This window comes from Girardinichthys multiradiatus, chromosome 19 (genome assembly GCF_021462225.1).
Source record: "Girardinichthys multiradiatus isolate DD_20200921_A chromosome 19, DD_fGirMul_XY1, whole genome shotgun sequence".
NCBI lineage: Eukaryota > Metazoa > Chordata > Actinopteri > Cyprinodontiformes > Goodeidae > Girardinichthys > Girardinichthys multiradiatus.
This window is the reverse complement of record NC_061811.1, coordinates 32,020,391-32,046,226: the sequence shown is the minus strand read 5'-3', so window position 1 is coordinate 32,046,226 and position 25,836 is coordinate 32,020,391. Positions and strand designations below refer to the sequence as shown.

At 42.6% G+C, this 25,836-nt stretch overlaps 1 protein-coding gene across 3 annotated transcripts; it reads right to left on the bottom strand.

The window, feature by feature from the left end:
* Nucleotides 1–51: 51 nt before the first annotated feature.
* Nucleotides 52–23,190, bottom strand: si:ch211-168d23.3 (BRD4-interacting chromatin-remodeling complex-associated protein). 3 transcript variants are annotated; one of them, XM_047344861.1, is made up of 14 exons: nt 23,079–23,190; nt 22,045–22,206; nt 15,949–15,994; nt 15,730–15,772; nt 14,648–14,713; nt 12,925–14,451; nt 10,885–11,118; nt 9,057–9,612; nt 8,806–8,942; nt 8,640–8,701; nt 7,151–7,299; nt 6,826–6,920; nt 5,514–5,616; nt 52–4,361 (listed from the first exon to the last, which is right to left on the bottom strand). In XM_047344861.1, exons 3-14 carry the CDS (start codon nt 15,987–15,989, stop codon nt 3,640–3,642), a joined length of 3,735 nt encoding a protein of 1,244 aa, XP_047200817.1. In that variant the 5' UTR covers nt 15,990–15,994; nt 22,045–22,206; nt 23,079–23,190; the 3' UTR covers nt 52–3,639. The 3 variants fall into 3 exon arrangements, with proteins under 3 accessions (XP_047200817.1, XP_047200820.1, XP_047200818.1); XM_047344864.1 differs by having other exon boundaries at nt 8,806–8,879; XM_047344862.1 differs by having other exon boundaries at nt 9,057–9,609.
* Between the last annotated feature and the right edge of the window lie 2,646 nt (nt 23,191–25,836).

The following is a 25,836-nucleotide window of genomic DNA, read 5'->3' as shown; positions in this document are numbered from 1 at the left end:
TTGTTCATTTTTGCACACATTCATAAAACCCCAGAAGAAGACAGACTCGCATTTTTCTTACAAAATCACAGTTTAATAAATAGTTTGTAAAAATGAGTACAAAAGTGGTTTTCTTAACATTTCTTATATGAATGACTTAGGAGTCTTAAGTTGAACCCTTCTTTTTTTTTTTTTTTCTTTTTTTTTATTTAATCAACATTTATTTTTTTTACAATCTAGTTCTGCTGAATTAAGGCCTCTTGATTTTGGCATCAGAACAATCTGCTAGTCGAATGTTTTGTATCTGAAGTTAAGTGTAAGTCATGAGCTCCCCTGGTTTCACAGTTCAGTCAGAAACGCTGAATAAAGCACATTTACAAATAACTAAAACGGCTCAACATGCAGAATTCTTTTATCCGATGATCCAGACTGGCTAAATATCTGAAGCGCAGCGTTTGACACTGCGACAGTAACAATGGCACACGAGGCTGCTTCATTAAAGGGGATTCCGTCAATGTTGAGCTTCTCTCGTATTGAGAGGCGTTGAATTTTAAAGGAGAGGCTTGGGAAATGCTTTGCAAAAAAAAAAAACAGGAATTCCCCTTAAAGAAGTTTAGCAGTGACAAAGTGATATCTGTTGTGAAAGACACTGACATCTTTACTGCATTTTTGCTGAAACTTGTAGGTGGAGACACTAGAAGATCCAGCATGTCATTAATTCTGAAAAGGCCTCTTTTTGCAAAATGTCAATAATAGTGTCTTGTAAAAGTATTCATACCCCTTGAACCTTTTATTTTTTGGATGTTCTCTAAGATTCATAATAACAAGGAAGGAACTTTTATTGATAAGAGGGGAAAAGAAATGGACCAGAACGCACTCTACCCACGCTGAAACATGGTGGTGGTAGTATCATGCTGTGGGAATGCTTTGCTTCATCAGGAACAGGGAAGATGGTCAGAGTTAATTTGAGAACTGATGGAGATGAGGGTCACCCTCCAGCATGCCAATGAACCCCTAGCCATACAACTGAGCTACAATAGATTGGTTATGATCAAACCACATTCAGTTGATAGAATGGCCCAGTCAAAGTCTAGCTTGACCTGTTTTCCAAAGAAGAGTGAGCAAAAACGTCCATCCCCAGATATGCAAAGATGGGCCAGGCTATAGTTACAGTAAAATGTGGTTCATCTAAACTCCTAAGTGAATACAATTAAGTTTCAAGTTGTAACGTGAAAAGGTTCAAGGGGTAGAAATACTTTTTCCAAGTCACTATAAATTTTAGAGAAGAAATTGAAAGCTTAAGGAAGCAGGTAATTGCTTATCACAAAATCTCCCAACATGACAAACCAGGCTAGCCAACTGCTGCTAACCGTGGCGTCAGAGTTGGCACACACAACGGGTTTTGTGGATCTTCAATGTGTCCACCAACACTAGTACATTTAGTTTCAACACGAAATTACTGCATATTAAAACTCCTTTTGTTGAAAGTAACAAAAGACTATTTAAGAACACACACAAAAAAGCTCACACGATTCAAGAAAACAATGTAAGAAAGCAATTTAGCCCCAAATTTCTGGATGTCTCTTTTCCTAAAACCAACATGTTACAGTAGCTTGAAAAACACACCCTAACTATCTTGTGATTTTGTTTCATTATGTTGTATTGACCACACTGTACTTTATAAATATGTCCAATTCATAAGTTGTCCTAACCCCTTTTAATTGTATGAAGATAGTTTTGTGTCATCATATTGCATAAATCTGAGAGCAAAACTTCACATCAAGGATATCAAAAAAATATAGTGAAAATAGGTATTAAGAGGGGGTGGGTGTAAATTTTACATTATTTTAACTGCTTTTGTTTAAAACAAGACGATTATTTCTACTGATGTTAATTTAATTAAACATCATCATAGTTATAAATCCCGAGGATATTGGAATGCAATCATTCTGAGATTTGTGTTGCAACTTCTAAAGTTAATGGAGCACCATAAATCTACAAGTTGTGCTTGTTATTTAGACTTTTTGTGATGTGACAGCTACTGATCTCAGTCTCAGTTTGCAGCATCTGCAATTACTAGGAATAATGGGAAGTCAATAAATAGATCCATCTTTACACATTGTCATAGCCAGAATGGCCTTTATACATCAAGTAGCAGTTGAAATTTTGAATAAACAGTCTGAGACTTCATTCATTCAAAAAAACGATTTTCTTGTTTGATTTTTAAATTGCAAAATAAAGACACAAAAGTGACCCCATACTTTTAACACCCTAGCTACATTTTTGAAGCATGTTTTCAGTCCTTTCTACAGGTAACAGATATTTTAGTTGTTTTTACAGTTCAAACTTGGATCTTCAAGCTAAAAACTTACCTACAGCATATTTTGCACACATTTCATGATGAGTTTGCAAAGGCGGGAGGATAAAGAATTCACATTTTCATAAGGGCCCAGACGATTGTCACAATAACATAAAAAGCTGCGAAAATCAAAAACTGCTTAAATAAACTTTACTGTAAGTGTAGCAGATGATTCATTATGTTTTTGGTCAAAGGCTGATGATGCAGAGAGGCTCGAACTCTAGATTCTCTCCTAGTTTTAGCATATTTCTTTCCAAAACTAAACATTTCTTATGGTCATTGATGCCAGTACACCCACTTTAAGCCCTTGAAACATGTTAGAAATATTTTCTAAACAACAAAGGCCTTTATGACAATAAAGCATCTCTCATTTCTGCTAAACAATCTTTGCTTTTACCCAATCCCAGTTAACAAACAGGCTCCCTCCTCCTGCACCACCGCGGCTCCCAACAACCCTCACTTATTATTGCTTGCATGTTCATACACACAGTAGGGGAAACTGTTCCTGTCTCTGCAAACGAGCAGTATTTCACAGCTCGACTCCATTAATAGTCCAAACTTTTTTTTTCAAAAAAAGCAACAAAATACGACTGCCTAATGTGTTTCAGTGGCCCATCGGGTTTTTTTTCTTTTTCTTCTATTTCAACGAGGACAGACTCCACTTTGCGGGAAGAGACACGGTGTGGATGTTTGCTGGTGTATTCTGAATGTAGCAAGTCACAAAATCTTTGGAGTTTCATTCATTAAGCTAGGATGACTGCGCACGCGGGATTTATGTGTTTCATCCCGTCACGTGATCCGATGCTTTTACACACACACTTCCGAATCCAAACTAATCCAGACGAGAACACGCACACCTCACACATTCACTGCATTTCTCAATGCAAAACACAGTTGGCACAAGTATCAAAATAAATACCCTGGAAGATTGGCACTATGCAAAAAAAAAAAAAAAAAAAAGCTTCACAATTTTGAAAGAAATCTTATAAAAAAACTATTGAATAATCTCAGTCTACTCCATGTTTTATTATCCTCACTATTACTTATATACTATATGCTGATGAAGGTTACACCAGTGTCGTAAACCTCTGAAGGACTTAACTACCACTGAAACAATATAGCTCCTATTCAAATAGATTTTTTTTTTCCACAAACTTACATCAAAAATGAAGTATCTAACATCTATTGGACTATAGATAGTGCTGTTGTCTGGTATGCATCTCTTTATAGTGCCTATTCATTGTTTTTCTTCTTCACACAATCAGTTCAAGCAACATCATCAACATCTTTGTAGGGTTACCTCACAAGTGTCCCTCCAGGATGCTGGTGACAGGCTGGTCCAGTGAAGGGCCTGATGCTGCCCTGCTCGGGGCTGCAGAGGGGCCCTGCAGGCGCTGGAGCTCCAGTATGCTGTCTATGGCACTCTGTAGATGTTCACTGAGGATGTTGTCCTCTTGGAAAGGCAGGGACGCAGGGCTGAAGCGCTGCTCCGGCTGAGGGGACACATCCAGCCTGTAGCATTTCAGTTTTGGGGCGCCGATGTCTCTGGTGGCCATCTCAAAGCAAACATCCTCTGGTTCTGTCATCGGAAGGGAAATTGAAGGTTTTGTTTGGGAATCAGGTGCTGTCTGTGGGACCTGTTCTGCAGTGTTGCAGATAAAAACTCCATCAGACATTTCTTCTCCATACTGGGGACGACAAGAAGCTCCATTGGTTGCCTGATGGTGAAGTTCATTTAGACCTCCCCCACCATTAGTCAGCTGCCCTGCATGGTCTCTCTTGAGTCCTGCATCGCAGGCCGAGTTGTGGATCACTTTGCGAGAGCCGGACTCCTGCTTGATGGTGAGTCTTAGAGCTCCACGTGAGCTGGAACGATAGGTCTTCAGTCCTGGGGGTCTTTCGGTCAGTCGTGCCCAAGCTGGTGGGGATGAGGGGCTGGTAGAAGAGTATACATGAGAGAAGCCAGAGGACTGGGCACTGTGAGGGGAAGACGCTGACGTCGCTAAAGCTGTCACAAAAGTTTCTGGACAGAAGAAAAATGGGGCGATTGAACAATGTGGTTAGTTAGTTTTGGGTACTTTGGCAGACAGTACTCAAGATTGGTTCAGATCGGACAGTTCTCAAAGTTTTGGTCTTGTCACAGTCTTGGACCTGCTGGACTCTGCATTGTTTCTTAAGACCAGTCAAGACCAGATCTGCCACATCTTGTTCTTTATTGTAATTGAGTTTAAAATTCTTGCTCAATTCAAATGCAGCCAATAAAGTTTTTTGTTTTGAAAATTTAATCGCTGCCACGGTGCCCCTACATGCCGAGGATGAGAAAATAAAAGGGAGAAGCATTTTTTAGTGCAAATGTTGAAAGATGTCCCATTGCAGTTTGTAGCGGATACAGTAAACATGCATCCTAACACTACACGTCAGTCTGAGCACATCATCCCCACAGTCACACATGGTGGTGGCAGCATTATGATGTGGGGGTAGTTTGCTTCCGCATAGACAGGAGGTTAGTCATAGCTGTAATTGCAGTAAAAAGTGCTTCGACAAAATATCAACCCATGCGGCCTAAAAAACAAATGCACAACAAACTTCACACTTTTGTGCTCCTCTGTCACATAAAGTCCCAATAAAATAAATTAAAATTAGTGGATGTAACCAAACAAAATGCGAGAGCATTTAAGCGATACGAAAACCTTTCCAAGGCACTGTATTCTGCCTTGGTTCTCTTTACTTTTTTTTATGTTTTAGTTTTGGTGCTGGTCAAAAATGTGGAATGAGACATTATAATCTAATAATATACTCTCAGAAGCTACAGCGTCTAACAGCAGCATCCAGTTCCTTTTTCCAGCTTCTTAACATAAAAAAAACAGCTGTAATTTGTCCTTAATTTCTCACATGTAAGTTTCCATCATCATGCAGCTCTCCTCAGCCCACCCCTGCTCCACATTACATGACATAATTAGTCATTTACATCTAGTAGCTTCACTGGAGAAAAAAGGGAGGTCAAGTGCTGGGCCCTGATGTACCACTTCAATTGTCTAAGAAAAGAAAAAGTATCACTTACTCAGTCATTTCCCTGAATCCGTTTAAATGTTCTCACAGTGGTTGGAAACTGTATTTTGTTTCTCATTGAGAGACTCCTTGTAGTGATACTAGCTCCCCCTGCTGGGACACTGACCTGGATCTTTGCGAGCCCGCCGTTTGTCCTCTGCTAACGAGTACCTCTCGGCCTGGAGGAAAAGACGCTCCAGCATCACCATTTCTGCCGACGGACTCTCCTGCTGTGGAGACCAATTGATTTGTCATCAATCATGGAGACAGAACCAGATCTGAGGTGTTTTCAGTTAGTCTCGGCTCTCGCTAGGCAAATAAAAATAATAATGGACAGTGCCTTGCAAAGGTGTTCACACTCTTTCACATTCATTCAAGTAACAAACACAAAATTTGGTGGATGTTATTAAGATGTTATGTGATATGCACTACTTTAAAGTGGTCTAATTGTGAAGTGGAAGGAGAATTGTTAACAAATTGATATCAAATCTGAAAAGTGTGGTGTGCATTTGTATTCAGCCTCCCTGAGTCGGTACCTTGTAGAACTACCTTTACTGGAATTACAGCATCTTGTTGCATGTATAAAGACTAAAAATGTTTGACCATTCATACCGTCTTAATTAAACTGCATAAACACAGTCAGTGTGGATAGACAGGTTCTGGGAACTATTGAGTACTAGCCACAGATTCTCAATTTAATTTAGGTTTGGACTTTGATTAGGCCATCCTAACACAGAAATATACTTTGATCTAAATCATCCAGTTGTTGCTCTGGCTGTATGTTTAGGCTTGCCCTGCTGAAAGGAGAACCTCTGCCCCAGTCTCAAGTCTTGCAGATTTTCTTCCGGGATTGGCCTGTATCCTACTGTCCATCCATGTTCCCATCAACTCTGACCAGGTAGGTAGGGTTGCAGACAGTTCTGTCATAATCATATCTTGATTTACAGTTGTTCACTAAGGCTCACTAACAACTCTCACACAGATGCCTTCACAGAACTGCTGTGTTTGTAGTGAGACTGAATTATACACACCTGGATCATTTTCACTTTCATTTTCACACTTCTGGAAACAGGTCAATGGCATTTTATTTAAGGGTACCATAGTGCAAGGGAATTGTACAAGTGCATGCCACACTTTTCAGATTTTTACATTTTTTTAAGATTTTGAAAATCATGTAGAATTTTCCTTCCACATCACAATTACTACATTTTTTGTGTCTGTCACATAAAATCCTTATAAACTATATTGAAATCTATGGCTTGAACGACACAAAAAGTATAAAACTGTATGAATAGTTTTTCAAGTCATTGTATATACCCAAAACACAATCTAGTTATAAAGCAGAAATATGCAATCTTCTAACAGAGATGTGGGAAATAAACCCTCTGAATGTTCTGAGGTTCTGCTAACCATAGATGCATAGATGTGCTCCGTCTCACCTGGGTTTCCTTAACCAATAGCTGCCTGTATTTGTTGACCATGTCCTTGGTGCGTTTCAGCAGGAAACCTGACACAGTGTCAAACTCCTGGTCCACTGTTGAAAGAGACAGACATTTATAGATGAACTTGGACTGTTAGAAAATGTGGATGCTACTTAGAACCTTGTTCAGAATTTTATTAAAGGCAAAGAAGAAGACAACCTCTTGAAAAATGACTAAAGAAACAGAAAATTAAATGAAACCCAAAGCCAAATAAAATACGCACAAAATTGTAAGATTTCTATTATTTTTAGACTGTATAAATCATCAGCCAATGCTTATGAACCTAAACTGAAGTCATCTTGAGTGGGCAGGTGACCGGCACAGGTGTGGTACGGCAGCAGGCGTCTCACAGCGCCTCTCAGGGTGTTGAACGCCGGTCGTGTGAATGGGTTCTGCACAGCTCCATGGTCCAAACAAAGCTGCTGCTGGAATCTTAAGAAAACGGTTAGATCTCAGCATTAACATGCATGGTGACTGTTAAAAGGTTAGTTTGGTAGCGGAAGAAATTAGAAGGGCAAGGCGCTGACATGAGAAATGAAGTTGGTAGAACTATAAAGTCATGGTTGATTTTATCTCTTTTAGGTTAACTTAACTGTTAGTCAACAGATTTATGGTTCCTCTAGTTTTTCTAATGCACTGCAGGGATTTATAATCCAAGAAAATGACACGTGGATTTTTACTAATAAAAATCAGAAAATTGTGGCATGCATTTGAATTCAACCCCCTCAAACATTACTTTGTTTGCAAGCAGCTTGAAAGACAATTACAGCTTCAGGTCTGGGGAATGTCTATCTGCTTTGGACATCTAAAGAACACATTTATTGCTTATTCTCCTCTTTGAAATAGCTCAAGGTCAGTCAGATTGGATGGAGAATATCTGCAAACAACAATTTTCAAGTCTTTTCAAGTCACCGATTCACAGATTATTTGGAGTCTGGACATTGATTGATCCATTCTAACACATGACCAGGCTTAAATTACTCTAATGTAGCTTTGGCTGTATGTTTAGCATTGTGCTAGATGGTGAACCTCCGCCCCCGTCTCATGTCTTTTGTATCCGTTAAGAGGTTTCTTCTAGGTTGACCCTGTACTTACTTCATCCATCTTCAGATTAACTCTGACCAGATTACCTGTGCCTGCCTAAGAAAAGCATATCCACAGTATGATGCTGCTACCACCATGTTTTAGCTATAGATCACTGCAGCCAGTCCAGACTCACCAAAGGCCTCTTGGCTCCTCCTTGGACTGCTTCTCAGTTTAGTTGGATGCCGATTTCTTGGTAGGTTTGCCATAATCGTTTTATTTTCTGATAGAGTGAACGGTGCTACACAGCAAATTCAAAGCTTAAGACATGGTCAGAATCATGTTTTAAAACCCAACCCTGCTTTAAACATTTCCACAACGTTATCCCTGACCTGTCTGCTGTGTTCCTTGGTTTTCATAGATATGACTAAATCAGACACATTTGGACTCTATTTAGTACTTTGGTGACTTCAGATGGCAACGGCATTTTATTTAGGGGTATCAGTAAAAAGGCTGAATACAAATTCATGCCACACATTGAAATCTTTATTTGTAGAAAAACGTTTTGAAAATAAAAACAAATGTTCATTTAGCTACAAAATTGGCCCCACTTTGTTTTGGTCTATAACACATTGTTGACAAAACAGGGGAATAAAATTAACTTTAGGTTTTACTGAAAAGTCAAATAATTGAGCAATAAATAGAATAAACATTTCATTTTAAAAATGACATTTATTAGAATTTCTTACCTCTGTCTCCGCATTGCTGGTGTGATCCTCTCCTCTCTCTGCGGTTCCAGATTACTTGCCAGCTGATGGACACAACATTTTCAATGAGAAGACATTGACTCAAGCATGTATTTTATGTGGAATAATTAAAGGTTTCCTGCATGGTGTGTCGAATAATTAATCGCACCTTTGTGTCGCTCTTCTCACTTATCTGGAAGGGGCCACATTGAACATGAGGCCTGTGAACTTGAACCCCCTGATCTGCAAGAGATGGTGGATGCACACTGAGAGTAAAGCTCTTACTCTCCAAGGCAGCTGTAGGCTCTGATGAACGACACAATGACAAAGATGGACACAGTGGTGCTACTGTGGGAGGACACCTTGATACTAGTTCTGAGTAAGCTTTATTTTTTTTGAATGAGATCCAGTTGAACTCACTGTTTTGTGTGTGCTGTTGGACAGCAGGTTCATCTCCGTCTTTGGACAGAAAAGCAGATGCAGTTGTGGGAGCAGTCTGCTGCTGAGGCACCGAGACGTTGACATGCAGAGGAGACGGGCTGCTTTGGGCTGGAGTGCAGCTCGAAGACTGAGGTTGGGAAACAGATGGCTGAACATTCACCTGGGTCTCAGCAAAGAAATTCTGGGGAACCTGGTGCTGGTGGGGGACTTGGTACTGGACCTGGGCCTCCATGTGGGATTGGGAAGCTGAAGTCTGAGGCCCAGGTGGAGGGGAGTAAGTTGTTGGAGCTGGTTTCACAGTGTCATGAACCAGAGACGGTGAGCAGATCGCCAGTGGGTCTTCAAGGTCTGAGGGATGAGGAGAAACTTCACCACACTGGCCTGAGATCACGTGAGCATCTAGCTCAGACACAGCACTGGTCTGGGGTTGGATCTCTCTGTCGCTGACAACCGGGGAGGTGAGGGGCTCAATCGGTACCACTGGCAGTGCTCCAACCAATAATTCAGATGGGATGGGAGAATTAAGTGCTTCCTGCTGTGGTTGGAGAAAATCAGATCATAATTTAAGCCAACCTCTGATATGAGACACTGAATTCAGCTTTGAAAGAAGCTATTCTGCGCTTCTGCATTTTTAATTAATTTAGGTTATTAAATGTCACTCCTCTGTCCTAAAGTTACAATCTCAAACGTCTGCTTTTTGTGGGGATTTTATGTGATAAACCAACAACAGCATTGAATGGTGAATTGGAAGAAAAAACGATACATGGTACAAAAACTCTGAACAGTCTCGCATCAGACCTGAACAACCAGCACCATAAACACCTTACAACACAGTAGACAGGTCAGGGGTTAGGTTATGAGACAATATTCCACATTTAGGACGTCTAATGAAGCACTCTTCAACCCATAATCTGACAAGAGTCTGGCACACCTGCGGATATAACGCAACATGGTCGTCAACCTAAACTGTAAGGCCAGGTAAAGAGAGCATTAACCAGTCAAGATGCCCTTAAGGGAGTTCTGGATGAGGAGCAAAGGTCTACAGCTCAGGTGGGAGAATTTGTTGACAGGACAACTATCAGTCAAACACTCCACAAATCTGGTCTTTATAAGAGAAAGCCATTAAGTCATGTGGGGTCCTCCACATGCAACATAGAAGAAGGTGCTCTGGTCAGATAAGAGCAAAACTGAACTTTTTGGCCTACATGCAAAATGCTGAAAAATAACACTGTACATCACCCCGTACACAGTGATGCATGGAATGCTTCTTTTCAGCGGGGACAGAGAAGCTGGTTGGAATTTATGGATAAACAGATTATGCTAAATAGAAGTCCACTCTAGAAGAAAATCTGTTCGAGTCTCCAAAAGACTTGAGACCAAAGCCAAAGTTCACCGTCCAGCAGGACAACTACCCTAAATATACAGCCAGAACTGGAAAGTTTTTTTTTTAGATCAAAGCATATTCATGTGTTAAAATGGCCCACTTAAAGTCAAGACCTAAAACCAATTTAGAATCTGTGGCAAGACATGAATGGAGCACAAAGGCACTCTAGATCCAATGTACCTGACACCGGCAGCTGTAATAGCAGCAAAAGAGGGTTCTACAAAGTACTGACGTGTGGGCTGACTATAATGCACACTACACTTTTGGGACATTTATTTGTAAAAAAGAAAAAAATCTAAACCATGTATGATTTTTCTTTTCTTCTACTTCATGTGGTACTTTGTGTTGATCTGTCACACAGAATCCCCCAAAATGACATTAAAGTACTGTATATCTTCTGCAGAAGACATCAGACACACTGACCTGTGGCATGTGTTGCATAAAGGCCTGGCTCTGACTCATCGAGTGGGTAACCTCTTCTACAACTTGACTGAGGTCTGCTGGGGGCATCAGGAGTTTCGGCATCTCCACAGCTGATTCTGAAACATGCAGAGGCTCAGGTGGGGGCTGTAAAACTGCAACTACAGGAGGAGGAGAGGACTGCAGCCCTGCGGAGTTGGGCTGCACCGAGACATGCTGGACAACGTGTCCAAAGGGCTGCAGAAAGACACACTACAGTTAAGACAAAACTTGCTTTTTTGGGCATCACAGCAACATCCCTACCAAACAATTTCAGGGTTTTTAAATATTCGGACGGGATAAACAATCATCCTCAAGAGGTCTGCTTTTGGGATCTTTGTCCTCAATGACTAAATTCAGCTGATAGTTAGCTGGCCTCTCATGTGACTCGGTATACAGAGGAGTTCATGGTTCAGAATGAAAGTGCCGGGTTACTGTGGCAGCAAAACAGGTCCAAATCATCACATCTCCACCACTGTGCTTGGAAGCTGGTACACACCTTTGACCTAGCTGTCCAAACAACACTTCTTCATGAAGACTAATTCCACACTCTCTAACATTTAACAACTGAGATTTCAGTTTTTTTCACTTAACTCCTAAGAAAGCAGAAACAAATTCTGAACATAGCTTTTCTAACCATAGTCTCTGCTTGTTGGCTGTTTTTTTCCAAGTTGTTTTACCTTTGAGGGGATATTTCCATTATTTTAAGGCCAGATGATCCTCAAATAGCATTGATGCACCATGTGAATGCGAGTAGATCTCTCACCTAACCTCACCAGCTTCCCAACGTAAACCTTCTCATTATGAAATAAAAACAACAAAATGTATGTGCAGTGCCTTGCAAAAGTTTTGACACCCCTTTTTCACATTTTGTGAAATTGTAACCACAAAGGAAAAATTCAAAATTAAAACAAAGTGAACATCTGAAAATGCATGATGCACATTTCTATTCAGCCTTCTTTTATTTAGGGGTTACCCTGATACCCCTAAATAAAATCCAGTGCTACCCACACTGCAGAAACCTGACTAAAGAGTCGTTGTTAGAGAACATTAGTGAACAAGCAGCATCATAAAGACCAAGAACACAGTAGACAGGAGAAGTTCAAAATATTATATCTAAAGCTTTGAACACCTGATGGAGCCTTGTTCAATCTATCATCTGAAAGGTAGATCATTATCAGGCACTGCTGCAACCCTTCCAACACATGAAAATCTATCTGAACAGGCCTGGCGAGAAAAATATTAATCAGAGAAGCAGCCAGGACAGGAAGCTGCAAAGATCCACAGTTGAGGTGAGTGAATCTGCTGACTGGACAATTATTTGTTGTACTCTCTACAAATCTGGTCTTTATGGAAAGGCTGGGAAAAGGACAGCACCTGAGGGAAACTTTAATCAGTCCTGTTCTGCTCACATGAGACCAAAAATAAACTGTTAAGCCTACAAACAACACAATATGTGGGGTGAAAATCTAACAATGCACACCCGTAGTGAAACATGGGTGTGGTGGCATCATGAGGTAGGGATGCGTTTGGTCAGCAGAGACAGGGAAGCTGGTCAGAGTTGATGAGGAGAGGGAGGCAGTCAAATACAGGACAATCCTGGAACTAAATCTGTTAGAGGCCGCAACAGACTTGATACTGAGATGGAGGTCCGGCTTCCAGCAGAACAACACAAAACATACAGCCGGAACGGTGAACCCCATACTTTTCAGTTTTTTAATTATAAAACCTTTTGAAAACCTTGTTTTCCTTTCTTTGTACATCACAATGATAGACTATTTTGTGGTTGTCAATGACATACAATCCCAAGAAAGTCAAATTTGTGGTTATAACATGACAAGATATATATCTGAACACTTTCGTAAGGTACCGTCAACATGGGACTGACAATTTTTCATGTAGCTATTAAAGTAAAATAATTATTTTGAAAAAATATGAGTCACTAAGATTAAAGTAAGCCATAATTAAACAATCATGTTTATCTTCCATACGGTGAGAGTTCACCTGTTGTAGTTGGTGGAAAGCCTCCTCTGAGCTGCTCCTCTCTTCCTGAACAGGCCTCTCAGGCAGCAGCACCACAGAGGCCCGCTGGAGGCTCAGCTGTCCTTCTGTCACTCCTGCCTGAGGAGCCGCAGCCTGGGCAGCGAACGGCAGTCCCTGAACAACCGAGGGGCCGTTGACAATAGAGATGGAAGTCAGATCCTGGGGAAGCACCCCTGAACTGTTGATCAGGGTGATGTGGTTCCCAAGACCAGGACTGTGGACCAGGGTAGCTTGTTGCCCCTGCCCTCCTGCAGTGTAAGCTCCAGCCAGCTGTGCTGGCATCTGGAAGACAGTAGCGGGGGCTGACTGGAGCTGCAAAGATCCTGAAAGCACAGTGGCCTGGCGAAGAGCTAGCTGCCCTGTAGGAGTGGTGAAGACTGGGCTGAAATTCAGCTGTCTTTGTGGTACAGTTAGGATCTGAGACCCGTCCACCAGCTGCCCAGTGGAGGCAGCTACACTGTGAACAGATGGGCCTTGATGACTGGGGGTAAGAAGAGGTTGTACTGCTCTGGCAGGCTGGGAGATTGTAACGGGACACTGGCCCGGAAGAAGAAACTGGTTCTGACCTTGGAAGAGTCCCTGAGGCTGGAGCACAAAGGAGCCGCCCTGATTGACCAGCTGCAGGCTGACTGGTTTTGAGAGCTGCTGTGCTGGCTGTGGCTGTGGAGATACAGTCTTTTGGCCTGGAGCTTGGGACAGTAAAATGTTAGGCGAGGCAGTCGCGGGGACAAATGTGAGACCAGAGGTGGCTTTCTGCCCTGAGGGCTTAGGGCTAATTTGAATCAGTCTAGGCTGAATGCTGATGGGTAACTTGGGCTGGATAGGGAGAGGGGCACGCTGCAGGACAATGCCTGATGCTGGTGCTGCTGCAGCTCTAAGAGCCGGGTTAAAAAGGGGGCGGGTGGTGACACTGGGCACAGCCTTGTGTATGATCATGTTTGAACCTTGAGCAGGACTCAAGGAGAAGGAATTGTCTGGAGATGGAGCAGGAAAAACATTTCCAGGCAGGAGTCCCATCAGCTGAGCCGGGGCAGCAGGTTTTAGAGATGGGCATCCTGGTCCAACAGCCAGTAGGGAAGGCTGGGGAGGCTCAACTGCTGCCTGAGTGTCTCTGGGCAATGTTGGCGCAACAGGCAAGGTAACGGACTTAGGTATGAATGGCACAGTAGGTGAAGAGAGAAGAGGAGTGGGGGAATATAGGGATAAACTGTCTCCTGCATGTGCCAGTCCTGCTTCCAGGGCCATAGTCTGCTCAGTGATTTCAGCCTCCTGCAAACTCTGCTGGAGGATATCACAAGCCACCTCTTCCTCCCCCACTTCCTCCTTCTTTGCCTCACATCCAGCCTCCACAGGTGGCTGCACAGCTTCTGGGTCCTCTCCACCCTCCGGAGATGACAGGAGGGCCTCCTCCAAGAAGGACAGATCCACACAGCCAGGTGGAGGCGTGTCTGTGCAGTCCCTGCCGTCTCCCAGCAGCGAGACGGGACTCTGGAGGAAGAAACAGTGGGAGAGAGACAGAGACACACACAGACAACAGAGAAGGCAGGGGGGGAAAAAGTAGGGGGAGCGGTATTGTGTGATTAGTCAGCGTTAACAGGAGGCACAAATGGAGAGAAAAACAGCAATCTCCTGGGGGTTAACGCTGGTTGTTGTGACGCTGCTGGCTGTGCATCCAGACACTCACCGGGGCATCTGTGAAGAGGGAAGGCTCCCCAGAGGAGGAGTTAATGAGCAGGTCTTCAGTCTGCAGCTGGTGAGATAAAAATGAGTCAATTTTAGGTTTAGCAGGCTTGAATGTGGGGGGAAATGCATTAAGTGTTACATTATAACTCTCTTTTAACTGTCTGCACTCCTACAAACATTCCCCCAATCTGATTCCTTATTAGCCTGAATGATTTCATATTACAACCTCAAATATCAATGTATCTTATTAGGGTAGAGCAACACAAAGTATTGCCTACTTGAGAAGTGGAAGAAAAATGCTACATGGTTTTCAGAAGATCCAGCTTTGCACGTCTAGTGTGAAAAGCTCAAGCTCAGTCAGACTGAGTGTCTGTGAACTGCACTTTACAAGTATTGCCTCAAATTCACAATCAGATTTAGGCCTGGGCTTTGACCAGATCACTCTAACACATAAAAAAAAAACTGTAACAGAAAGGATTAACATTTTCTTCCATTAACAAAAAACAGATGAAAACCAAAATAGATCAAATTTTATTCATGTGGAAATATGGGACAAGCCTAAAAACAGCTAATGAGACCTAATCTTCAGCAGTAGGAAATGCCTTTCTCCAGCTGGGGCTCAGTTAGTAGGTCTGTTGCCTTGCAGCAAGAAGATACCAAGTTCAAATAACAGCCTGGGATCTTTCTGCATGGAGTTTGCATGTTTTCCCCGTTCATGCATGGGTTCTCTCCAGGTACTCCAGCTTCCTCCCACAGTCCAAAAACATGACTGGCGGCCAAAACGTTCAGCTCGTCCCCTACATGGGTTGTGGCAAACTGCCAACAGGACTTATAATGGCTTTCCTCTTGGTCTCTCCTCCATAAAAGAGAGGTTTGAAGAGTATCTACTGGTAGTGTTGACAATTGATTTTGTAAAAAGGAGTTTGCAAACGTATCACTTGTCTTCCACTTTACAACCATGCACTACGTCATGTTATTCTACCACATACAATCCCAAAAACATTTGAAGGTTGTGGTTGTAACGTAAAAGATTCAAGCAGTATGTAGACTTTTGGTTGTCACTGTATGTAAATAATTCGTTACCTCACTGGTCCCGTGAAGGAAGTCATTCAGGGCTTGGGGGTCACTGCAACAAGAAAAGAAGAAGAAATCTATGTGGATATTTGTTTCAGAAATGTCACTTTTAATGCATTCCATAGAGTGGGGTCTTCTTAGCATGTCCTGATCAGTTTGTTCCTCACATTAGAATGCCTACAGGCTATCTTTAAAGAGTATGAATGGAGGCATAAATCAGAAACCTACCACAAAACATCAAGTAGACAAGTCCCATCTTCATCCTCCATGTCAGCTGAGAGAAAGATGGGCAATTATTAATCCTAGCACTTCCTTTTGTTCAAATATTTTTTTCTTAAAGTTCCCCTGATGGTTGTCCAAACAAAAATAATTATTCTGATATCATAAAAAAATACATTTGATCAAGACGAATGCTACTGTTGCATCCACGTTACCTGATGATTAGACACTTGATCTTTAAAAAGCCCGGCCTGCTGTTTCTTATGTAATTGTAAAATGAATACAGTTAACTTCACAAAGCCTTTTTACTACAGGGACATAACATCCCCAGCTTGGAATTGCTGCTTTTTTATGGCAACACATAAGGCAAAGCCTGAAAAATCCACATCCCCCTGATAACTTTAATATCAAACAAAGACAACCTGAAGAAATACAAAAAAATTTTCAATTACTTTTTCATTTTTTAAGGAAAAAAGCTATCCAAACCAACCTGGCCCTGTGTGTAAATGTAATTGACCCCCTGCATAAATCACGATTTAACTGTCATTAATCACATGTTTTTATTCACTAGCCAGACCCAGGCCTAATTACTGTCTGGCCCATAGAATCAGGAAATTACTTAAATAACCCTTGTCTAATGACTTGAAAAAGGCTAAAAGATCTCAAAAAGCAAGACATCATTCCCAACACATACACCCAAATCTAAAGAAATACAAGAATAAATGAGAAACAAAGTCCATGACTACATTCAGTCTAGAAAGGATAACAAAGCCATTTCTAAGGCTTTTGGAGTGCAATAAATTGCAGTGAGCGCCACTATCTACGAACAGAGAGAACATGGTAATAGAGGTAAACCTTCCCAGGAGAGGGTGACCACCAAGATTACTCCAAGAGTGCATCAACAACCCATTCAGGAGATCATAAAAGAACCCAGAACAAGAATGTTAATGATTTGTTAAGTCCAACGTTAATGATTAAACCACAAAAAAGTGACTGAGCAAAATATTAAGCATCCTTTGGACAGTTCCATACCCCAAAAAATATTTTTAGAAGATGTGCATCCCATGTCTCATAGTGGTACTGTGATGGTCTGGGGCTTCTTTAGAACCTAGACAATTTGCGATAAGTAAAGGAACCTTGAATCCTGCTTTTTTAGTAGTAAATCCTGAAGGAGAATATCCGGCCCTCAGTTTGTGACCTTAAGCTCAAGTGCAACTTGATCCCCTTACAGATGGAAGCAGACTAAAAATTTACTAGTTTAGAAGAGCTACCAGAAAGAGCTTCGTGTATGGTCTCAGTAAATAAAATACATACTGACACAAAACCAACTGTTAAGCACTGTAGCAGAAGGATAATAACTAGGGCTTGTTGTAGGGCTCTGATTGAGGCTTCTAATGGCCCTGCTCATATAAGGCAACACACATTTATGTTACTAACTTGCCATTTTAATAGTGTTGATATCTAAATGAAGTCCAGTTGACCTTGCATATGGTTCTTGAAAACATATCATCTCTCATATTAATAGTATCTTTTATTCTTATAAATTAGAATCTACAGGGGTTGGACAATGAAACTGAAACACTTGTCATTTTAGTGTGGGAGGTTTCATGGCTAAATTAGACCAGCCTGGTAGCCAGTCTTCATTGATTCCACATTGCACCAGTAAGAGCAGAGTGTGAAGGTTCAATTAGCAGGGTAAGAGCACAGTTTTGCTCAAAATATTGAAATGCACACAACATTATGGGTGACATACCAGAGTTCAAAAGAGGACAAATTGTTGGTGCACGTCTTGCTGGCGCATCTGTGACCAAGACAGCAAGTCTTTGTGATGTATCAAGAGCCACGGTATCCAGGGTAATGTCAGCATACCACCAAGAAGGACGAACCACATCCAACAGGATTAAGTGTGGATGCAAGAGGAAGCTGTCTGAAAGGGATGTTTGGGTGCTAACCCGGATTGTATCCAAAAAACATAAAACCACGGCTGCCCAAATCACGGCAGAATTAAATGTGCACCTCAACTCTCCTGTTTCCACCAGAACTGTCCGTCGGGAGCTCCACAGGGTCAATATACATGGCTGGGCTGCTATAGCCAAACCTTTGGTCACTCATGCCAATGCCAAACGTCAGTTTCAATGGTGCAAGGAGCGCAAATCTTGGGCTGTGGACAATGTGAAACATGTATTGTTCTCTGATGAGTCCACCTTTACTGTTTTCCCCACATCCGGGAGAGTTACAGTGTGGAGAAGCCCCAAAGAAGCGTACCACCCAGACTGTTGCATGCCCAGAGTGAAGCATGGGGGTGGATCAGTGATGGTTTGGGCTGCCATATCATGGCATTCCCTTGGCCCAATACTTGTGCTAGATGGGCGCGTCACTGCCAAGGACTACCGAATCATTCTTGAGGACCATGTGCATCCAATGGTTCAAACATTGTATCCTGAAGGCGGTGCCGTGTATCAGGATGACAATGCACCAATACACACAGCAAGACTGGTGAAAGATTGGTTTGATGAACATGAAAGTGAAGTTGAACATCTCCCATGGCCTGCACAGTCACCAGATCTAAATATTATCGAGTCACTTTGGGGTGTTTTGGAGGAGCGAGTCAGGAAACGTTTTCCTCCACCAGTATCACGTAGTGACCTGGCCACTATCCTGCAAGAAGAATGGCTTAAAATCCATCTGACCACTGTGCAGGACTTGTATATGTCATTCCCAAGATGAATTGATGCTGTATTGGCCGCAAAAGGAGGCCCTACACCATACTAATAAATTATTGTGGTCTAAAGCCAGGTGTTTCAGTTTCATTGTCCAACCCCTATATATTCTTATGCATTAATTCACTGGGACTCTTTAGTTCCATGTAGAAGAAGCCTTTTGGGTCAGGGCTGAGCTATTTTCAAGAGGTTTGCTATCATTCATAAGACAGACCTGTAAAATAAGCAGACCTTTTCACATTGCTGCTGTTACTAACTTTAATGTACATTAAAAATATTAAAAATAATGTCTGTCCTGTTATGTCATTTTTATTAATAATGATATGAGTCTCAATTTAGAAGTAAAAAAGTTGCAGAACAAAGTCAAGTACAGGGTAATGTTCAGGCAGAGGTTTTCCAATGGGAAAACAAGAAACAATGTAATTTACAGGGATTTTATGTGATGGAGCAACACAGCGTTGCACATACTTTAAAGTTTGAGGAAAATGTTACATAGTTTTCAAATTAGTGTGTAAATAAAAATCTGAAATGTGTGGTGTGCATCTGTGTTCAGGACCCTTTACTCTGATAGCTCTATATAAAACCTAGTGCAACTAATTCCCTTCAGACATCAAGTCTCCCAATTAATTATAACCCTATAAACAAAGTCCATTAATCTTAAATTAACAAAGCTGTTCTATGAGGACCTAACAAGTTTGTTAGAGAATTTAATTGAACAAAAGTTATCATGAAGATCAAGGGTCAGGGAGAAAGTTGTGGAGAAGTTTAAATCAAAGTTAGGTTATCAAAAAAAAAAAAAAAACAGATCTCACAGAGCACTGATCAATCCATCATTCAAAGATGGAAAGAGTTTGGCACAACTAGAAAAATAACACGACACGGTCATCCACCTAAGCTGACAGGTAAACGAGAATTACTCAGAGAAGCAACCAAAAGACCTATGGTAACTCTGGAGGGGCTGCAGAGATCAAACTCAGGTAGAAGTAATTGTTGACAAGGCAACTATTAGTCAGGCACACCACAGATTTATGGAAGAGTGGCAAGAGGAAAGCAACTGTTGAAATAACGTCAAAAAAGTCAAGTTTGCAGTTTTTCAGAAGCCATTTCAGTAACTACAGGGGTTGGACAATGAAACTGAAACACCTGTCATTTTAGTGTGGGAGGTTTCATGGCTAAATTGGACCAGCCTGGTAGCCAGTCTTCATTGATTGCACATTGCACCAGTAAGGGCAGAGTGTGAAGGTTCCATTAGCAGGGTAAGAGCACAGTTTTGCTCAAAATATTGAAATGCACACAACATTATGGGTGACATACCAGAGTTCAAAAGAGGACAAATTGTTGGTGCACGTCTTGTTGGCGCATCTGTGACCAAGACAGCAAGTCTTTGTGATGTATCAAGAGCCACGGTATCCAGGGTAATGTCAGCATACCACCAAGAAGGACGAACCACATCCAACAGGATTAACTGTGGACGCAAGAGGAAGCTGTCTGAAAGGGATGTTCGGGTGCTAACCCGGATTGTATCCAAAAAACATAAAACCACGGCTGCCCAAATCACGGCAGAATTAAATGTGCACCTCAACTCTCCTGTTTCCACCAGAACTGTCCGTCGGGAGCTCCACAGGGTCAATATACACGGCCGGGCTGCTATAGCCAAACCTTTGGTCACTTATGCCAATGCCAAATGTCGGTTTCAATGGTGCAAGGAGCGCAAATCTTGGGCTGTGGACAATGTGAAACATGTATTGTTCTCTGATGAGTCCACCTTTACTGTTTTCCCCACATCCGGGAGAGTTACGGTGTGGAGAAGCCCCAAAGAAGCATACCACCCAGACTGTTGCATGCCCAGAGTGAAGCATGGGGGTGGATCAGTGATGGTTTGGGCTGCCATATCGTGGCATTCCCTTGGCCCAATACTTGTGCTAGATGGGGGCGTCACTGCCAAGGACTACCAAACCATTCTTGTGGACCATGTGCATCCAATGGTTCAAACATTGCATCCTGAAGGCGGTGCCGTGTATCAGGATGACAATGCACCAATACACACAGCAAGACTGGTGAAAGATTGGTTTGATGAACATGAAAGTGAAGTTGAACATCTCCCATGGCCAGCACAGTCACCAGATCTAAATATTATTGAGCCACTTTGGGGTGTTTTGGAGGAGCGAGCCAGGAAACGTTTTCCTCCACCAGTATCACGTAGTGACCTGGCCACTATCCTGCAAGAAGAATGGCTTAAAATCCCTCTGACCACTGTGCAGGACTTGTATATGTCATTCCCAAGACGAATTGACGCAATATTGGCCGCAAAAGGAGGCCCTACACCATACTAATAAATGATTGTGGTCTAAAGCCAGGTGTTTCAGTTTCATTGTCCAACCCCTGTATGTAGAAGAAGGTGCTCTAGCAAAATTAGACTGAATTGAACTTTTTGGACTACATGGAAAATGCTACTTGTGAGGGAAGACTACCATTGCACATCACCCCGGAGAGACGATTGCCATCGGGAAACATGGGGATGGCATCATCATGCTGCGGGGATGCATTTTTTAGAAACCAGTAGTTTCTGGTTTCTCGCCCAACTTCCCATTCTTCCAAGGCGCAGAGAGCGGAATAAAAATCTGATAAAATTGAGGACTCTAGCAACACTTCAAGTTAATAAAGTTGGTTTCTCGGTGCTAGAAGGGATGTCTTTTTTCACCAGGGACAGGAAGGCTAGTCAGAGTACATGGGAGAATAGATGGAGCTAAATGCAGGCCAATCTTGGAAGAAACGCTATTACAGGCAGCAAAAGGCTTGATATTCGGGCGGAGGCTTGCCTTCCAGCAGGACAACAACCCAAAACATACAGCCAGAGATACAAAAGAACGGTTTAGATCAAAGCATATCCATGTGTTAGAATGCAGGTGGTTCTACAAACTTTATCTCATTGGTGCTGAATACAAATGCAGGCACACTTTTCAGATTTTTATTGGTAAAGAATTGAAAAGTTTTACACGTGTTTACTTCCATTTCACAAATACTTTGTGTTGGTTTGTCACATTAAATCCCAATAAGATGCATTGATGTATTTTGGTGTAATTTGACGTGGAGAGAGTCTTACTGTTGCACTGCTTTGTAGTTTGTATCATAAAATAAGTGTGATGCTGTAAGTTTTAGAGCAGGTCAACCAAAGGAGTGAGATAATTAATTTGTTAGGATGTGTGAGGAAAATCACCCAAAAATAAGAAATGATTTGGAAGAAATTAACAGATTTTAAATGCCAGGTCTTGAATCACTGGGTTATTTCAAATGATTAAACAAATGTCCATCATCTCACCGTGATAAAAAAAAACAAAAGCTTTACGCTCCCTGTAAATAGGAAGGCTTAACAACATGAACATACTTTACATGTGAGAGGCCCCATGCAGAGCGGTCGAGCTGAGTTCTGGTGGTGGCTTCATGGGAAGCTGTGGCCGCTCTTCAGCGTCTGGAGGCAGGTGGGTACCAGGCCGAGGCGGCGGCATGGAGAGGAGACCTTTCTCTGCTGGGGCATCGCTGCGGGAGGCTGGATGTGAGGAGGGCAAAGAAACACAACACATCACATTCTGCCAGGTCACTCCAGGTTACCACAAACACACCTTCATCTCAGGAGAGACACATAACGATCAATGTGTGATTCATCGGTTTTCTGGCGAGACCGGTCCAAATCTATACCCACAGTAGCATCATACGTCTGGTTATTGATTACGCCCGAGGCTGCAAGGGGGAAACAGAAGCTATTGTTGTGGCTTTTGCACAGACATGAGGGTCAGATCATAGCGGCTCAGCTGTAAATAGACGGCTCCCCTGCACCTCGGATGTGACTTGTCCTCTCCTCATGGCTGGAGGGGGAGAAAAAAGAAGCAGCAGCAGCGTGAAACAGCTCTGCACAGCCTGATCTAACATTACTCACTGCTTTGCGCTCACATTCAAAGTCTCTCCCTCTCCGACTCCGCCGATGCATTACAACCGCATTAACACCCCTCAAGGTACCGCATCGCCCAATAAAATCCGGGCAGAGACCGACCCCTCATCTAAACCTGCAGCTGCAAGTGCATGCTATTCTCTGGCCATAACAGGACCAGCATCCGCTGATGCGTTTGTAGGTTACGTAAGGTGATGTTGGGTTCATGTTAAATTTATATCCGAGACGATGCAAGAAGCCGAGCCGCTGTTCGTCGCTGTTTTCCCTTCATCTTTATTTTTTCAAATATATTTTCTCAGTATGGGTCCACGGCAGCTGACGCCTGCTGTAAATCATATCGCGGTAACAAAAGATGCCTTGTGTTAAATCTCCTTCTCGCAGTCAGCCCCGAGCGATTCCCTTCTCGTCGGGTCGCTGGAGTAAATTCCGCTATTACAAGAATAACCAAGAGAGGACAAAAAAAACACCCTCACCCCTTCTTTGTGGTTTATTGTCCTGTCAAGCGGGCCTCTGCGCCATCGATTCTCACTCAGTGGTCTTTTCAGATGCTAAAAGGAGGAGAGGGGGGTGGTGGTGGTGGTGGAGGGGGACAGGGTGGGATGAAGGAGGAGGAGGAGGGGTGTGGTAGGGGCGCCGGAGTGGGTGTGAGAAAACAGACTGCGATCACAACACAAAGGTAGGGGGAAAAAATGCACACGAGAGCAGGCGAGGATCCAGCTTCAGCGGCGCGAGTGCGGGAGAAGTGGCCGTCTCCCGCGCCCCATCAGGCGGCACACACGCTTCAAATGTCCCCGCGCTTCAGCGCTGCGTTCCTTCACACGCCTCGCAGGGGGATTTTATTGCATTTCATTGATTTTCTTTCAATCCACTTACGACGTAAAACCAGAAAACACGATCGGGCACAGATCTGAAAAAGGCAGAAAGAAAACGGAGAGTAGAATCTATGGAAAAGTGAAGTTAAAAAATCTCCCCGAAAGAATCCATGATAATTAAATGAACTTGGAGTCCTACATATCAGTTTTTACACATTCCTAACATGCCAAACCGCTTGTTTTAATAGATTTTTTTAAATCTCTTATTTTAAGTTTCATTTTCCTGCAAAGACTTGGAAATGTATTAATACTTAAAATAGCCAAATAGAGTTGATGACACTTGAACGTTTCCACATTTTGTCACTTTGCAACCACAACTTCAATATATCAAATCGGGATAATTAAGAAGTAAACGGAAATCTTGTTTAAAACGTCTCTGTTTTTTTGCAAATAGAAATCTTAAAGGTGTGGCATGCATTTGTATTTAAATTTAAACTTTCACTGAAATTAGAGCTCAAGTCCGTTGGGTTCTGTCTAGCTTTGCAGATGTAAAACTGAATTTTTTGCCTATTCTTTGGAAAATATCTCAAGCAGGTAGGTTGGCCAGAGAGTATACAGGGTTGGACAATGAAACTGAAACACCTGGTTTTAGACCACAATAATTTATTAGTATGGTGTAGGGCCTCCTTTTGCGGCCAATACAGCGTCAATTCGTCTTGGGAATGACATATACAAGTCCTGCACAGTGGTCAGAGGGATTTTAAGCCATTCTTCTTGCAGGATAGTGACCAGGTCACTACGTGATACTGGTGGAGGAAAACGTTTCCTGACTCGCTCCTCCAAAACACCCCAAAGTGGCTCAATAATATTTAGATCTGGTGACTGTGCAGGCCATGGGAGATGTTCAACTTCACTTTCATGTTCATCAAACCAATCTTTCACCAGTCTTACTGTGTGTATTGGTACATTGTCATCCTGATACACAGCACCGCCTTCAGGATGCAATGTTTGAACCATTGGATGTACATGGTCCTCAAGAATGGCTCGGTAGTCCTTAGCAGTGATGCACCCATCTAGCACAAGTATTGGGCCAAGGGAATGCCATGATATGGCAGCCCAAACCATCACTGATCCACCCCCATGCTTCACTCTGGGCATGCAACAGTCTGGGTGGTACGCTTCTTTGGGGCTTCTCCACACCGTAACTCTCCCGGATGTGGGGAAATCAGTAAAGGTGGACTCATCAGAGAACAATACATGTTTCACATTGTCCACAGCCCAAGATTTGCGCTCCTTGCACCATTGAAACCGACGTTTAGCATTGGCATGAGTGACCAAAGGTTTGGCTATAGCATATACAGGGGTTGGACAATGAAACTGAAACACCCGTCATTTTAGTGTGGGAGGTTTCATGGCTAAATTAGACCAGCCTGGTAGCCAGTCTTCATTGATTGCACATTGCACCAGTAAGAGCAGAGTGTGAAGGTTCAATTAGCAGGGTAAGAGCACAGTTTTGCTCAAAATATTGAAATGCACACAACATTATGGGTGACATACCAGAGTTCAAAAGAGGACAAATTGTTGGTGCATGTCTTGCTGGCACATCTGTGACCAAGACAGCAAGTCTTTGTGATGTATCAAGAGCCACAGTATCCAGGGTAATGTCAGCATACCACCAAGAAGGACGAACCACATCCAACAGGATTAACTGTGGACGCAAGAGGAAGCTGTCTGAAAGGGATGTTCGGGTGCTAACCCGGATTGTATCCAAAAAACATAAAACCACGGCTGCCCAAATCACGACAGAATTAAATGTACACCTCAACTCTCCTGTTTCCACCAGAACTGTCCGTCGGGAGCTCCACACGGTCAATATACACGGCTGGGCTGCTATAGCCAAACCTTTGGTCACTCATGCCAATGCCAAACGTCGGTTTCAATGGTGCAAGGAGCGCAAATCTTGGGCTGTGGACAACGTGAAACATGTATTGTTCTCTGATGAGTCCACCTTTACTGTTTTCCCCACATCTGGGAGAGTTACAGTGAGGAGAAGCCCCAAAGAAGCGTACCACCCAGACTGTTGCATGCCCAGAGTGAAGCATAGGGGTGGATCAGTGATGGTTTGGGCTGCCATATCATGGCATTCCCTTGGCCCAATACTTGTGCTAGATGGGCGCGTCACTGCCAAGGACTACCGAACCATTCTTGAGGACCATGTGCATCCAATGGTTCAAACATTGCATCCTGAAGGCAGTTCCGTGTATCAGGATGACAATGCACCAATACACACAGCAAGACTGGTGAAAGATTGGTTTGATGAACATGAAAGTGAAGTTGAACATCTCCCATTGCCTGCACAGTCACCAGATCTAAATATTATTCAGCCACTTTTGGGTGTTTTGGAGGAGCGAGTCAGGAA

Excerpts from the sequence above, each read along its gene's own strand:
- si:ch211-168d23.3 (XM_047344861.1), bottom strand. The coding sequence starts at position 15,989 with ATGGAGGATGAAGATGGGACTTGTCTACTTGATGTTTTGTG. Across the intron at positions 15,773-15,948 it reads TGTCTACTTGATGTTTTGTG|TGACCCCCAAGCCCTGAATG; the intron begins GTAGGTTTCTGA and ends TTCTTGTTGCAG. Across the intron at positions 11,119-12,924 it reads CTTTCCACCAACTACAACAG|CCCTTTGGACACGTTGTCCA; the intron begins GTGAACTCTCAC and ends GTCTTTCTGCAG.